This window comes from Podarcis raffonei, chromosome 1 (genome assembly GCF_027172205.1).
Source record: "Podarcis raffonei isolate rPodRaf1 chromosome 1, rPodRaf1.pri, whole genome shotgun sequence".
Lineage (NCBI taxonomy): Eukaryota > Metazoa > Chordata > Lepidosauria > Squamata > Lacertidae > Podarcis > Podarcis raffonei.
The window spans coordinates 62102720-62119004 of record NC_070602.1 but is presented as its reverse complement, the minus strand read 5'-3'; the positions used below and the strand labels follow the sequence as shown (position 1 = coordinate 62119004).

At 39.9% G+C, this 16285-nt stretch overlaps 1 protein-coding gene across 3 annotated transcripts in view; it reads right to left on the bottom strand.

Moving 5' to 3' along the window:
* Nucleotides 1–16285, bottom strand: part of ANO3 (anoctamin 3) — a 160536-nt gene that overhangs the window by 73466 nt on the left and 70785 nt on the right. The window contains exon 1 of one of the 3 annotated variants that reach the window (XM_053389431.1): nt 8498–8825. The exons of the other annotated variants lie outside the window; for them this stretch is intronic. Within the exon in view, the coding sequence (XP_053245406.1) occupies nt 8498–8596 (99 nt within the window). The 5' untranslated portion in view covers nt 8597–8825. Of the gene's footprint in view, nt 1–8497; nt 8826–16285 lie in introns of those variants that run through there. 3 annotated transcript variants of the gene reach the window in all.

The window sequence follows — 16285 nt, the reverse complement described above, 5'->3', positions numbered from 1 at the left end:
GTGTAAACAAAGTAAAACCAAAAAGACTGCTCTGGCAGTGAGAGCTGGGAGAGAACTCACAGAAGACAGATGGGCTTTTTAGGGAATTGTCCAAGAATTTTTTTATTATTATTACTATTACTATTACAAGTATGATTTTTTTTCTAAAAAGGTTTGCTGCAGCTCATTATGAAATGAACAAAAGAATCCTAAATATGTTTACTCTGAAATAAATCTGAGTTCCATAGTACTTACTCTTTTGTAAGTGTGCATAAGCTTGCAGCCCCATTTGTCTTTTGCATAGTGATACATACCCATTTCTGTTTTAACTAACAAGGGCCAGTGGCTGGAACAGTTTAGGTAGTAGCAGAAGGCACTCACTCCTCATTACTATTACAGAATAGAGCTGCCAAATATATTTAATAGCTGATGATGTCTCTTAATATATGCAAGTTCCTAGCAACAGGTCTATATTTTATGCCTAAGTGCATATCATGCAACAGCCTGGTCTCTACACCATGCTCTCTAAAAGCTTATGAAACCAAAAGTCACAGTGCAGTCCAAGAATTGTCAAATATACCGCATTTTTCACTCTATAACACGCACTCGACCATAACATGCATGTAGTTTTTAGAGGAGGAAAATCCGTAGGCATGCCACCCGTAGGCATTCCCTCCATAACACGCGCAGACATTTCCCCTTACTTTTTAGGAGGAAAAAAGTGAGTGTTATGGTGCAAAAAATACGGTAAACAGTAGAAACACTAATATTAGTACTAGCTGCTGCTCAGGCTATGGGCACTGCAGTCCTAAGCATGTAAATTCCACTGGGAATTAATTCAGTGGGTCTTAACTCTTTGGCAAGTGTGCATAGAGCAGCCACCTCGATTTTACTTTTCCTGCCTACCCATTTTTAACTGTATAGTGGTGCCTCTGGTTGCGAACGGGATCCTTTCTGGAGCTCCGTTCGCAACCTGAAGAGAATGCAACCTGCATCTGTGCACGCGCGGGTCGCAATTCGCCGCTTCTGCGCATGCGCGTGATGTCATTTTGCATGTCTGCGCATGTGCGAGCGGCAAAACCCAGAAGTAACCCTTTCCGGTACTTCTGGGTCACCGCAGGACACAACCTGAAAAGACGTAACCTGAACCGAACGTAACAAGAGGTATGACTGTACATTACATCTCTTGGCCTAAACACTGAAACAACTCTTTGGTTTCTAAAAACCATGCATCTAGAGGTGCTTGAAGAACACAGTTTGAAGAAGCTGAATGTTAGAAGATTTAGGACAGATGAAAGAAAGTACTTTATGCAGTGCAGAGCCAAATATTGGAGCTTGTTCCCCATGGAGGCAGTGATGGCCACCAACTTGGATGGCTGGTGGATTGGACAAATTCATGGAGGAGAGGGCTAGCAATTGCTACCAGACATGATGGCTGAGTTCTATCTCCGCAGTTGGAGACAGCAATGTTTCTGAATACCAGCTGCTGGAAACCATGAGAGAGAAGAGGGCTCTTGTGCTGATGTTCTGCTCCCTGGTTTCCCACAGGCATCTGGTTGGCCACTGTGAGAACAGAATGCTGGACTAGATAGGCCTGACCTAGCAGGCTATTCTTATGTTCTTAAGGTCTTTGTGAATTTCTGTACAAACTTGACTTGATCCACACCTTCCAGATGAATGTTGCAAATGAAAACATAGTTATTATTCAGATTAAAAAATCAAGAAACATGCATATTGAGCGGGAGTAAGTTTACATATACACATTTTATAGAAAAACTACTTCCAGAAATAATGTCTTTCAATTTCATGCATACTTTTTAACCTTGCAGATTAATGTGAAAATATGCCCATACAGATTTAGTTGTGTTTGTCACACTCAGTTTTAATGTTTATACTATTTTGGTACGTCACTCTGGGTCACTCCTGCTTCTGCTGCTACTACTAATAACAATAATGTTCACATGTTTCTAAGCTCTTCAGAAATATTCACTGCCCTTTGTATGAGGTATTAACAACAGCAAGTCACTGCAACTCTGTGGGGAAAATCAGTTTGGAATATATCAAGGACAGGCAAGGACACTGATTCAGCACCCATCGTATACAGCTGCTGCTGATATAACTCCTATAAAGCTTTACTGCAAATTCAGTTGGCCTTTGCACAGTAAAACACCAGGGAACATCAGGCACTATAAGCACCACTAATAAATAAATCCTCTTTCTTAAAACAGTGTCTGGCCTATGAATAAAGGAGAAGGGGGTTAGTGGCTCTCTCTCTTTTGCTTCAAACTTCATTTATATATTTCATATTAACTGCCATGTTGATGATACTGAGGTATATTCTACCTTAGCAGTCTGAAGTGAACAGCAGATTAGGAATTCATTGCACTTTTAAAACAGATTGCTATCTTGTTTCTTGATACCAGTAAGCTTTTTAAATATATACCTATCAGTATAACATGCATCAGTAGCTAAGGATTGTATCCGTCCTCCATAAACAAAGAGTGCAGTAGAGCTGTTTAACAGCATACCCTCCACTGTTTCTCTGATGAAAATAGGAAATCCTATTCAACAACAACAATTTTCCTGTTTATACCCTGCTCATTTGACTGGGTTGGCCCAGCCACTCTGAGCAGCTTCCAATATATATAAAAACATAATAAAACATTAAACATTAAAAAACCTCCCTATATAGGGCTGCCTTCAGATGGCTTGACTCCACACCCTCCAACATTTCTCCAATGAAAACAAGGAGGTCTTACCATACCTTCCAACATTTCTCTGTTGAAAATAGGGACATCCTAAGGAAAGACGGGACATTCCAGGATCAAATCAGAAACTGGGATGGCTTCTGTAAATCTGGGACTGTCCCTGGAAAATTAGGACACTTTAAGGGACTGTAACAGTGAGTGTGGATGAAATATGGTAAAATTGTTTGTTTCACAAGTGGTGTACTCAGAGCTATGTTTTGGATTAGAGCAAGGCCAAAACTAAGCAAACAAGTGGGACTGCCACTAAAATGTTTACTGCTTATGGTGACAGCCAGTTATGCCATCTTGTATGATACTTCATTCATTATAGTTCATTATAGAAAGGTGATGTAATTGGGAATGGTACTATATTACCTGTATCAAGATCCACACTCAGGGAATGAGTTTGCTGTTAGCATATAGGATGCATCCTTAAATATGCATCAGTTGTAACTCTAAGGCTAGTCAGTGGTTCTTGTCCCCTGCTTTTCCTCATCTCCATCTTAGGGTTGCACTTTTCAGTTGTACTCCAACTGAACTATATCATATGGAACAATAAAATTTATTGAGCAATGTGGTGCATCAGTCCCCCCAAGGCTCCCATTAATAGCTAGCAATAAAAATAGTCATAATCTAAATGGAAAAGTATTCAAATGAGTTCAGTGAGAGGGATTTAAAAACAAGCCTAAATCTATGACTGCCATTTTAAACACACTAATTAGGATGTGAACCAGAAGCATCACATCCAGTGGGGCAGACCCACTGTGTTAGCTTCCCAGCAGCAAGGTTGGTACCACTTACTGGGAAGCAGAGGAGCAAGGCAATGCGGAGGTTGGCAAAGTGTGGCCACACCAGTGAGTGTAACAGATTGGCCTGTAAAGTTTAAGCTTCATTTATTTGCCCAGAGATACGAATCAGTATGTGATTCTTAAAGTAGCCTCATTTTCAGTGTATCGTTCTCAAACGCTGACCATTGAATGGTTGGGTGGTAGAGGTATACTAAATTAAGTCATGCGATGGTTTTGTAAGTCACATTTATGTAAAGTGGTACCTCAGGTTACAGACGCTTCAGGTTACAGATGCTTCAGGTTACAGACTCCGCTAACCCAGAAATAGTACCTCGGGTTAAGAACTTTGCTTCAGGATGAGAACAGAAATCGTGCTCCGGTGGCACAGCAGCAGGAGGAGGCCCCATTAGCTAAAGTGGTGCTTCAGGTTAAGAACAGTTTCAGGTTAAGAACGGACCTCCGGAACGAATTAAGTACTTAACCTGAGGTACCACTGTACTGCATAGTATCTTTGTAGATCTCTTTAGTCCCTCCGATGCATTGTAAGGCGTTTCTCTGCAGTACAGTAAATTTTAATTTGATTGTATAATATACACTATTCCTGCAGCCCAGTTATTCCTGGCTGTTAGTTGAGGGTGAGATATTGTATGGCTGATGCTGAATCAAGGTAGCACAAGTGTTACATTAAGGGGAAAGCAATGTATTTAGTCATTGGGAAAGGCCTTTATTTGGCTTCCAAAATGTCAACACTGCAGAACACTTGCTAACAAAAGGAATTGAATATAGTAAAATGTACACACCACCTGAACTAGCATGACATTTGCAGAATTCCTATTCTTTTTGTAAGAGGTAAGAGCAATGTCATTGCTGTTATAAAAATCAATCCTTTTTTGTTCCACACTCCTGATTGAACATTAATCCTAATAGAAAAGTTACATCCATTGCATAGTAAAAGAATGAAAGAAAAAATGACCAATATATCAAAGGTCCACTTTGTAGATAAGATTCCTACAGCTTTGATATGCCTTTGGCTCTTTATTGATCAAGTGGACTTTCTTGGATATACTTCATGTCAGATAGGAGGGGAAAATAGCAAGTGGCAGGGTGGCTGCAGCATTAGAAGACCTACTGATATGTTGCTGAGGTTCTCTTTATTATAACGTATTGATCAAAATACCAGCATTCCTGTTATATGTGATAATGAACTCAATAACAGAATCTGCAACTGGTGTTCACAGATAGCCTTTTAGCCTGTACTACCATGTAATCAAATGTAAGATTAAATCCATTTTCCTGCTATATTTTAGCTATGCTAAGACATCAGTGGTTGGACAGCAGCCAGATGTGTAATTTGTAAGTTTCATGCAAGGCACTAATTTGAAACAAAGGACGGACAGATATTGCCACCTGGGCGATTAATCAAAGTCTCTACAAACTGACTTCAGACTTTGCACTGCTGTCTGCAGTGTCCCAGACTGAAGGCGATATTCTAAATCATGCTTAATTTCTAAATCCCTAGGTACAGGACCTTCTGACCTAACTAATCCCGAGTTGCTGAAAACAGATGTGTGGCGTACTGCTTGTCATGGCTCAGCAATGAGATGAATAAATATGTTAATCTTTGGTAGACTATCAATTTGGGAGGAAAATCATAGAGAGCATGGTGTCAAAAGAGTTGTTTAGGAATATGTTTGCCTGTCATGCTTCAGGATCTGATCCTGTGTTTTGTGAGTGTTTTCTGCAGAACATTGGATGATTGGTGAATTGATTTGGTACTAAGGAAACCTCTGCAGCCTCTAGCTCAGTGGTTCTCAAACTTTTATCTGGGCCACACTTTCAAAATAAAAAATTGCTTATGCTGCATCAAATTTATTATTTATAAATACATTGAAAAACAACTAGGATAGTCCTCAGTATCACTTTATACTCCTGCTTTCATTTTGAAAAGATATCTATCCATATTCTACAAATAAATATGTTTATACCATACTATAACGTTTAAATGTTTCTTGAATCTTCCCACCAAACTTGCTATTATCTCCTGCCACGCCAGAGAAAGAGACAGATAGATATAGATACATTCTGCCCATATTCTCTTCATTCTCATTACTTTACTTGTTTCAGGGGCTGAGCATTTCTGCTTTATGATGCTGATTGCAGTTTTTTATTCAGTCCACGGGTCATTTAGAACTAGGAGACTGGCAAGTAGTGAATTTTCTAATCTATTCTTTGCACACTATCCTAATGATAGTAAACTATGCCATTTTACTACTAATAAAATGGACTGTGAATCTTGGAAACACATGAGCCCGGGCTGAACAAAGATCAGCCTCAAAACCATGTACTATTTATCTTTGAACTTGGTCTCGGAATGGTCCATATTCTGATTATGACAAGACCATGAGACAATATTCCACACATTTATCTCAATATTTGGTATACTTACAAGGCAAATACCTAACATACTGCAAATCTAAAAGTGTTGCTATGTAATTGGTAAGGGCATGCATCAGCTCTGGGTAAGCTGGAGTGATTTGGGAAAGGTCCTCATATTCCTAAATCAGATTGCACCATTAATAAGGTGTATTTAGTCAGATCAGGTGCTCTTTAACCTTCTGAAAAGCTCAGTGGTCTTCCCTGTTCAAAAAGTGCACAAAAAATGCACAAAAAATTGTATCCCCCGCCCCCCCAGAAACAAAATGAAGCTGACTGGGAAAATTCCCAGACTTAATAGATGAGGGAGTTTTTTTGTCTTGATGGACAGGTCTAGCTTTTATCCACAGTGAATTATTTTCCCAGAGTAAACAATCCCCAGACACAGTGTGGGACTAAAAACTGTTTTTCATTTAATCTATACCTTCTACTATTTTCTCTATTGTATCCTCCAAATCCACTGAGAGAGCAGAAGCCCACCCCCTGTCAATGATCCTTTGGGTAACAATTTGTGTGTGACATTTTCACCTCTCTTTCCCCATGCATGTCAATGGAGAGTCTCCAAAATCTGAATCTCCAAAATCTGTGGGAGGTGATGGAAGCCCACTACTGACCAAGAATCCTAAAGAGGTCCTTGGTGGAAAGTGACATATTCTGCACCCAAGTGTTTCTGGGGAAACCATGCTCTTCCCCCCAGAATCTAATTCGGTCATGAATAACTAGACTGGCTCTGAAACAGATTGGGCTGCTTCCAAAAGCTGCAGGTACAAGTCAGCACTTGGGGCTGGCGCACCTGCCTGGTAATTGACAAAGGTATGGGTCTACCAAATGTTGCGAATTTATCCTTTTGAGAAAGAGAGAAAAAAGATCAAGCCTCCTGCTGCAATTGTCACAGCTGTTGCACAACTATTGAGGGCACTGGAGCCAACTCCAGGCTAGTGTTTTAAATTCTAATATCCAGACTATTGGCAACACGGTGCCTGACATATGTTGATGGACTACAACTCCCATCATCCCTGATCATTGACCATGCTGGCTGGTATTGAATGGGGGTTTTAGCCTGTCATCATCTGCACAGCACCACAGTGGCTGTATCAGTAACTTTAAAGTTCATCAAGTAATTGTAAAGCTCATCTTCTGCAGAACATTTATAAGCACTGGATTCAAGGGGGTGATATATGTTTTACTTGAAGTCCTATAATAAAATGCCATGCAGATAGCCAGCTGATGATAACTTTATCTCTGCCTCCCCCCCCCTTTCACCTCTTTTGTGGCACCAAATCACAACACGCTCTGCTGTTATCTTAAATTGCTTCCAGAAGAACAGGCATTTTCAGCTGTAAATCTCAAATTCCCGGTTAATTCACAATTGACTTTGCTTCAGTAAGGCTTGTTACCTTGGAAATAGGATAATGCCTCATGCTAGTAGTATTAGTGTGAAGCTATGCTGGAAAATTCTGACAATAAGCAAAAAGCACAGAGGTCTTGAGTACCACACGTAGCAAGCGGAGCATAGCTATATGGTGGTACTATACTTTGTCAAGTGCTGGGTGCTGTTTTAGCATATTACACTGACAAAACAACTAGAAGCGACAAGATGGAACCATCTGTCTGCTTGTTAAGACTCACCATTATATATAAATCAATGCACATGTTCCGGGCTAGATTTTCAGCATATGATAAACTGTAGATGAAGTCCAAAATATGCTTGAACTGTGGTTTGAATAGAGGGGTTGTTTTTTTCTAGGTTAATGCCTGTTACCAAGTTCACTGGAACTGAGTGTAAGATTGTAATCTCCCACAGAGAAACATTTCTTTTATAATAAATATCCAGACAGCTTTATAAAATGCAGAGAAGGAAACATGATTGAAAACCTGACTCATTTGACTCAAATGAACAGACAACAATTCTATTATTTGTACCCCTTGACTGGGTTGCCCCAGCCACTCTGAGTGACTCCCAGCATATGTAAAAACTTCACCATCTTTACTTCAGTTACCACATTACTCCTTGTTTCAGACATTACCCTCTCCGTAATACAGTTGAGCTTTGCCTGGTCATTTGTAATGTTAACTGCTTCTCTTGTACTAGAAAACTATTTAACCCTGAGGATGCCTAAAAATGAATTGCAAACAAAAAATGATGGCTCACTGCATGATGAACAAACTTTGCATAATCTTGGGTAGGCAATGAGAAAAACAAGAAGCCGGCAAACCATTCAACACAACTCTGTGCTAGCAAACCAGTAACTCTTTTCTCAAATTACATAGGGTGCAGTCCTTCAGTTTCTCTGAAGTCAATGAGGACACCCACAGAGATTTTAAAGGAGCGAGATTGTAGTTACATTGACCCTTAAATTGCCAGTGTTAATACAGTTACTTAGACAATATTTCAGAGTTGTTTTTGATCAGACGTTTAAACAGAGAAGCAAATCATATTCAACAGAGAAGTTACTCAGCTGCCGAACAAGCAGCAGCTCAGATACTACATTTCCCTTTAACTGGGAATTATCTTGCCCTAGAACAGAAACACTAAATTATGTATGTTACCTTTTTGTCCATGCTTGAAAGTGAGAGAGCAGCATGTGAATGTAGAAGGTCTTCGTCAAGGTAGCCTTTTCCATGGAGCTGCTTCTCTGTAGCCTTCATAAAGCCAAAGATTTCAGAATGCTGGAGAGAGCCTCTCACTGCTACAACTTTATAGAACTGTTGCTGTCTCAACCTTCTTGGTAATGTGAAATTGCTCCAGTGGGATTCATAAAAAGAACCCCTTGGAGGTTTCTCAAATTTGAGCACATAGTTCTATTATACAATGAGTGTCCAAAGACAACCCATTATTATCTTAAGTCATCATGCCCCCAGGCTTTCCTCTGGTACGCTTGATTCACCACCTTGATATTCACTCACACATTACTTAATATTGGAAACAGAAAGGAGCTTGATTCAATAGTCCACACTGAGGCAACGTTCCCAGTGGTTTGTGTAGGAGTTTTGCTTTGTCAAAAAGAAAAAGGAAAAAAAGAACCCTGCGTGACCGAACTCTAAATGCAATATTCACTCATCATCAGCACCAATATTTAAAGAACCACAAGGCTCAAAGCCTTTCTGCATGGATTTTGATATCCTTCCCTGAAACAGTGAACATTTCATTTTCCACAATGCCGTTTAAAGCCTTGTATCGGCTTCATAGTTACACGGCGATTTATAACTTGTCCACGGTACCTTAAACCCATTAGCATAGTCATTTGCTTCAACAAGATCTGTTTTATTTTAATAGGGTTCTTACTAACCATTCTGAAAGTAATTTGCTACTAATGTACTTTAATATGCTTTTGAATCAATTATTAAAGCAGTTTGATCTACTGATCATTTAAGCAATAGCTATAAAATATCCACACACAAAGCGAGCGAGAGAGAGAAAATAATATTGTCAAGCACTTTTAACTGTTCTCCTTAGGCTACTCTGTGCTCACTGCTTTGAAGGAAAGTTGAAAAGTGGAGAAATATGGGGAAAGGAACCTTTCTGAATGTGGGTAGTCTCATTTCTAGGACCACACTAGCTGAGATGCAAACCAAGTGTTCTCCCCATCCACAAAATAAAACCAAAGTCCTAAATGAAAGAACCCAGCTAAAGATAATTGTTAGTAGAAGATGGTGGCAGCTTTGTGGGCTTGGAATAGCATGACAGGGTACAGTAGTGCACAGGTTATAACACCCTATAAACAGATGTAGCAGGAGAGTTTTGCAAGTTTCGAGCTCCTTATTTTGGTGATTATGAACTTATTTTGACTTCTTGCCACTTTCATAGAATGGAACCAGTAGGGATGATAGAATGGTTCAGGCACGTGTGGAAAAGCTGGGTCAGCTTACTGCTTTCAGAGTATACCAATGATTTCTTTCTGGGTTGGAGGAGGAGTCAACTTTCATACCCAGCTTGAAATGATTGATGCCTTTAATTGTGATTAGGAGAGGTGGCAGATTTGAATACAGTGCACCTGCAACTAATGCTCATGTTACATATGTGGATGGGGAAACATAAATAGATAAATGGAAAGAGGGAGAAACCAGACATTCCCTCTTTGAGACTGGACATCTCTATGCAACAGTGAGGGCCCCAACATCAACCCAGGCTCTGGCCACAGTTGTAGTGCTAAACTAGATGGCCACTGGTTAGTTATAGCAAGGGAATTATTTTGTTTCTGTGCTTTTTTTACATGAGAAGTCTATCATGTTAAAGCTAAACCTCAAAAACCAGATTTGGGCTTCTGAAGAAAGATGGGCTATCACTAGGATGGCTAAATTCAGATACTCTGAAAATCGGGCCACTTAAAGCAGGAATCTCCAGCCCATCATGCCTCTGAATTTAGTCCCTGTTATCATAGTAGGCTAAATCCCCTTCCCTCTTGCCATCTCACCTTTGTCAGGTAGCTTTCTTTGGCAGTCCAACCTCTTTCCATAGGAGGAACTGAAGATGCTACTTCAGCCAGTATGGAAGTGGGTCTGGTTGGCAAAACAAGAACAGAGTGCATAACCAGCCCACTCATTTATTTTAGTAAATTATTTTAATTGCTGAGGTTCAAATCTGGTGATGAGGGTCCCTGGTGATTTACCAGTGAAAAACAGACCATTAAAAAACCTGCACATTTTAAAAATTGCCTGGTTGTTTAAATAAAAATTCCTGATTAAATAACAAGTGATAAATACATGAAGAGCTGATGTCCCATATTCAGCTAGATCATCAACCAATGATAATGTCATTAACATAAATTTGCAAGTGAAAACTGTACAAGCCCACTGATAATTGCATTTCAAGGCTATGACAAAGGAACATATTCTAGCTATTCTGCTCAGAGAAACATTAGTCTTAGTAATTCAGCTCTAAAAGCAAACTGATTAACAACAGGGTTCAGGACGTGATCTGTTCCTACACTGGTTTGACTTTTCAAAAGCAAAACGTAGGAGTCTTTGAAGCTCAAATGAAACTATTTTGCTTCTGTTCCATTGATAGGATAACATGATATCAGTTTTTTTGGCCAGCTAGCTGCTCTATTAAGTCTAGCATTATATCCGTAAGTAGAAGTAAAAATACTGGTAGTAAACCACTTTGTTCATAGACATAAACACAAGTGGACAGACATGGACACAATACTCACATTCTGTCTTTATCTTGTCAAAGACAACTCTCTTTTTTATTTGAGCCTAGAAAGCACACCCCTTTCATTTGTAATATCTCCAGCACCCAAGTCTGTGACTGCCTGGACACAAGAAACCCCATTCTGCTTCTCATACTCCAGAATTGCACACCTTCTCTCCCCCCTCCTTTGAGCTCTCCCACTCCCTTCTCTAAATTCATGAGGTGCTTGCTTGTATTTTCCTAGATCCTGGGATCATCATTCATTCTTCTGCATTCAGCCTAAGCTTGAATCTACCCTATGCTCTTCTTAAGGCAACTATTAAGTATTTACACTTGTTCCTTCGTTTTTCCGTGAACTTTGCCTTTAAAGAGATTTTTTGTATAAGAATCAATAAGCAAAAAGGAGTGCTCTGTTGTGGAGCCCATGCACTGCTATTCTTGGCTACTACCAACAAACAGTGGTTTTGGGGTAGATGGGACAGATGAAGAGACCTTTCTGTCAGTTTGCATTTCTTGGTACAGAAAGTATTGATCTGATGTGTAGAGATCTTTCCTATTCTAATTAATTCAAGAGGGTTCTGGAAACTTTTCTCTGTGAAAGAAACTGGTGCAAGCTGGAAATTTCTATCTGCCACATAAGTTTCTATTCTAGAAACAAGCAGAAGGTTCCTGGTGTTTGGAGAACACCTTCAGAGAAGGTGAGTACAGCTGGCTTAAACTGGTTCTGTTATCTCTTTCTGTCAAGGTCAAGCTGACTATAATAATAAGGCCAGAAGGAGTCTGGGCTTCACTATCTATTTTTCCTTCTGGTGTGGTATTCTGTATAAAGTATGCTTAGTGTTAAGGTTGTAGTCTTATTATAAGTTAAAGTTAAGCTGCTGCAACTGGATTTCTTATGGACAGTGCCAATCCTGAATGTATTCAATTTGTGACCATTATGCTCATTTGCCTTCAGTAGCAGTAAAGCTCTGCTGGATGAAATATTAATTGCCTCTGTTCTGTTTTTTTTTTGGGGGGGGGGAATCCTGCAACGTGTTTAATTTTTTCTCTGCTAACTATACGTTGAATTCTGTTCTGGATCAATATGAGTAGAATTCACGACACTTTCCTGCCAAGTGTTGATCAATGAGGAAGGCATGCACAGTTTACACAACTGCTATGCAAGGCCAGAACAGAAACCCATAGAATTCTGTGCAAGCTGATGAAAGCAGCTTCTTTTGTCCCAGCTTGGTCACTGGAATACTGACAGTGGATATTGATAAAAGCACCACTATACATGGGCAATTTTTATGAATAAGTAAGGACCAGGGAGGAGTGTTTCTCTCTTGCCCCATCTCTACATTTCCCCTTCAAAGTCTAACCTGTAAGTATTCATTTCTGCACAACTCTTACATTCCTGAAGTGTTGTAACATACACACAAAACATGTTTCCCCCCCTAAACTATGACAAACCATCCAGCAATAATTTATGATTGATAGGTCTTGGGAAAGCAATTTTCCAATTAGTTCAAGTGAGTAATTTAACAACTGTGGCAGATAAATGAGAAGTGCACATGAAGTTAAACTTGTGGCATCCATCAAGTCGTGCCATTTCACTTTGGGTTCAGGATTCTACTCCCCATATTAACATTATTTGTGGCTGCATTTTCAGATTGCATTTGGTGGTGATTGGTTTTCCATCAAAAGGCTTTCCCCTCCCTGTGGTTCTCCTCTTAACTGGTTCATTCTTCCTGTAATCCAATTTCAGATGCTGAACAATTTTGCATTAAAGTCACTTAGCTGACGTGACGACTCATATCCCACTTAAAGCAGTGGGTGTTGAAAGCATTCAAGGCACAGTGCGATAGTTAATTTGAACATCTAAAGAAATGGGCAAAGTGAGAATGGACGATTGGAACCTGCCTCAGGAGACTAATGGAGAAAAGTTACTCAGTCTGACTCAAAAGAATAAGAATAAGAGATGAATAAGGTAAGAGATGAAGTACTTAATAGTGGTAAGAAACTTTTCTTACCAACTTTTCATATACCACTGAAAGTAAAAGTTTAGTATTTCACATCAGAAAAAGGTATAGAACTTTCTCTCCTCCTTTTAGAAATAGTAGGTGGTATTCAACTAGCGCATTCCATCAGCACAAGAATTTGAACTTGTTCACTCTAACTTCCCCTCTCCCTATGTGTATCCCGCACCATTCCCAAATCTGCTCCAGAGTGTTGAGGGAGCCCCAGAACAGATTTAGGGGGTGTAAGGTGGTGGGGAAAGCTCCATTCACAAGCAGAAATCTTTGCGCCGATGGGACGCATTAGTTAGATATCATTCCACTATTTCCTTTCATATAATACTCTAAAATGTTTAAATCACAATGTATGTTTTGGATTGAAATCCTGAACCAGAATATGCACAGCATAACCCTATTTGGCCAATGTTACAAATCTAAACTGATCAAGAGAAGCTGCTTTTAGATTTCACAGAATTGCAGAGTTGGAAGAGACCTTGAGAGTCATCTAGTCCAACCACCTGCAATGCAGGAATCTCAACTAAAGCATCCATGACAGATGGTCCTCCAAGTTTACAGGGCTGCCAAATGAAATTTTCTGAGCTTGGGGCAAAAAAATGGTACTCAGCCTTACCTTCTTGCTCTGCATATCTATCTCCTTGTTCACCACTTTGAGTTGCCCAGCTACACTGCTAAAATCAGCATGTTTTGGTGAGAAGTACGGGAAACTCTTATTTCCTCTACTTGTGCACCACAGTTACACTTTCACTTCTGCCACTTGTGAGGGATCTTTGAGGGATAACACACTGGCTCAGTTGCTAGGGGGAAAGGGGGCTGTTAGGAATCGGCTGGTGCATCTCCCCAAATCCTTCAATTGGCTCAAAAATCATATTTGAGCTTTCCCAATTCTTTGAAGAGATATTCAAATAATTTCCAAGTAAATTGAATATGAGCTTGCCCATTTCTAGTAACCATGGATATTATTATTCCTAACAATGAATGAAGGTGTCCTGCAAGGCAAGGCAAGGCCTATGTAGGGGGGTAGGACAAGGTGAGGCAGGGGGCAGCCTAGATGCTAGGCAAAGCCTATGGGAACACAGAGCCCTGAATTTTCTTCAGCAAGGGACAAGAGGAAATTGAGACTATATATAGCAGTAGCAACAGGTGTGGCCTGATTTTTAGCAGTACCTGTACTGCAAGATGCCACAACAACAACAACAACAACAACAACAACAACAACAATAATAATTTATACCCTGCCCATCTGGCTGGGTTTCCCCAGCCACTCTGGGTGGCTTCCAACAAAAAATTAAAATACAGTGGTCTGTTAAACATTAAAAGCTTCCGTAAACAGGGCTGCCTTCAGATGTCTTCTAAAAGTCTGGTACAGTGGTACCTCGGGTTAAGTACTTAATTCGTTCCAGAGGTCTGTTCTTAACCTGAAACTGTTATTAACCTGAAGCACCACTTTAGCTAATGAGGCCTCCTGCTGCTGCTGCGCCGCCGGAGCACGATTTCTGTTCTCATCCTGAAGCAAAGTTCTTAACCCGAGGTACTTTTTCTGGGTTAGCAGAGTCTGTAACCTGAAGCATATGTAACCCGAAGCATATGTAACCCGAGGTACCACTGTAGTTGTTTTTCTCTTTGACTCTACTTAAAGGGCACCAGCCTTCTACACTTATCTACTACTGTGATGGAGCTGGGGAGCCTGAGGTCCACCTGGGGTTTCTCTTAGTAAGAGAATGGCGGTGGCTGTGCCACATCTTTGGGTTGGCCCTGCAGGTTCATCTCACAGCAGCAGTTCTCGGTCTGTCCCTGTGTGCCTTTTTCCTTCAGGTTTGGAGTCCTCCCCTTCATCACCCAATGAAGAGTAATCCTGGTTCCCAACATAATAAAATAAAATAAAATAAAATAAAATAAAATGCACAATTCCAATATAAAAATGGCACAGAAGAATGATGCCGGTAAATACAGTTCAGTCTTAACCAAATCTTCATTTTTAAAAGAAACCCAGTTATACTCCATACGTTTGTTCACACACTTGAACAAGAGGACAGCAGGTGTTTTTCTTAGGAGATACTAATCCATTGCCTTTAGCACCCCTGAAGGTTACGTAACCAGCACCCATTTACTCTGAGTTGAATAAATTGAAAACATACATGCCCACAGGTGATTCTAACGCAGCAATTCGTGGTGATGGAAAATCATACCCAAATCTGCTGACACAGTAACACATCTTCCAAGAAGTCATTATGCAGCGGTCTGTCAAAGATCGGACAACTGCAAACGTTATAGGCCATGATCAATTGTGACATTGCTCTTGGCAATAAATAATCTCTAGTTTCAGCAGTTTATCACAAGTGTTTGGCATTTGATATTTAGGACTTTTTGCATCAGTAAATTCTGGATTCACCTGCAGGAGTTGTCAGTAGCAAAAGCCTATTGGAGACTATCCTTTTTTAACAAGCTTCTTTAAAGGAGATTTTTATCCTATTTTGGATTCAAAATTGTTTTCACACCTGAAGTTCTTTTTGTTTGCATATGGAAAGGTTTTTACACGTGGGATTTTTTTAAATTGTTTTAATTGTTTATGATTGTACTGTCAAATTGCTTTGAGATATTTTATGGGAAGAAATTCAGAAATGGAATCAAATAAATAAAATCCAAAGCCCAGTCTACACAGGTTCAGTTTATATTTCTGAACACTAGAGGATTATGGAAGGCTAGAAGAGTTGATCCTGTTAACAGTAAAGGAAGGGAAGATCACCATGGCTAGTGGCAGAATCCTTTGGTGAGTGAACAGAAGTGAGTAACTGGAACCCAAAGTGAGGTAGTACAACTGATGGAGACTTTGAAGGGACCATGTCCAGCAGGGAGCAGGTACTTGGCATGACTGTATGATTAGGGAGTGAGGGCAATTAAAGAGCCAAATAAACTCACGGAACAAGCAATGAAATATATGCTACTTTATGAATACTGCAGAAAACTGCAGCATCAACATTGCTTCCTTGAAGTAGCATGTAGGAGTCATGTTGCTTTATCTCATTGGCTGCCCTTACCATTTTCATGGATATTATACTCAAAATCCTTACACAGTATTACAGTGCTGTAACTTAAATTACACCAATCTTTTGGGTAAGAGGTTTGAAAGGCTTTAATGCCCTGAGCTTGCCGCACTGCTGAAAAGTTTCCTGCAGAAGTCAATATGAA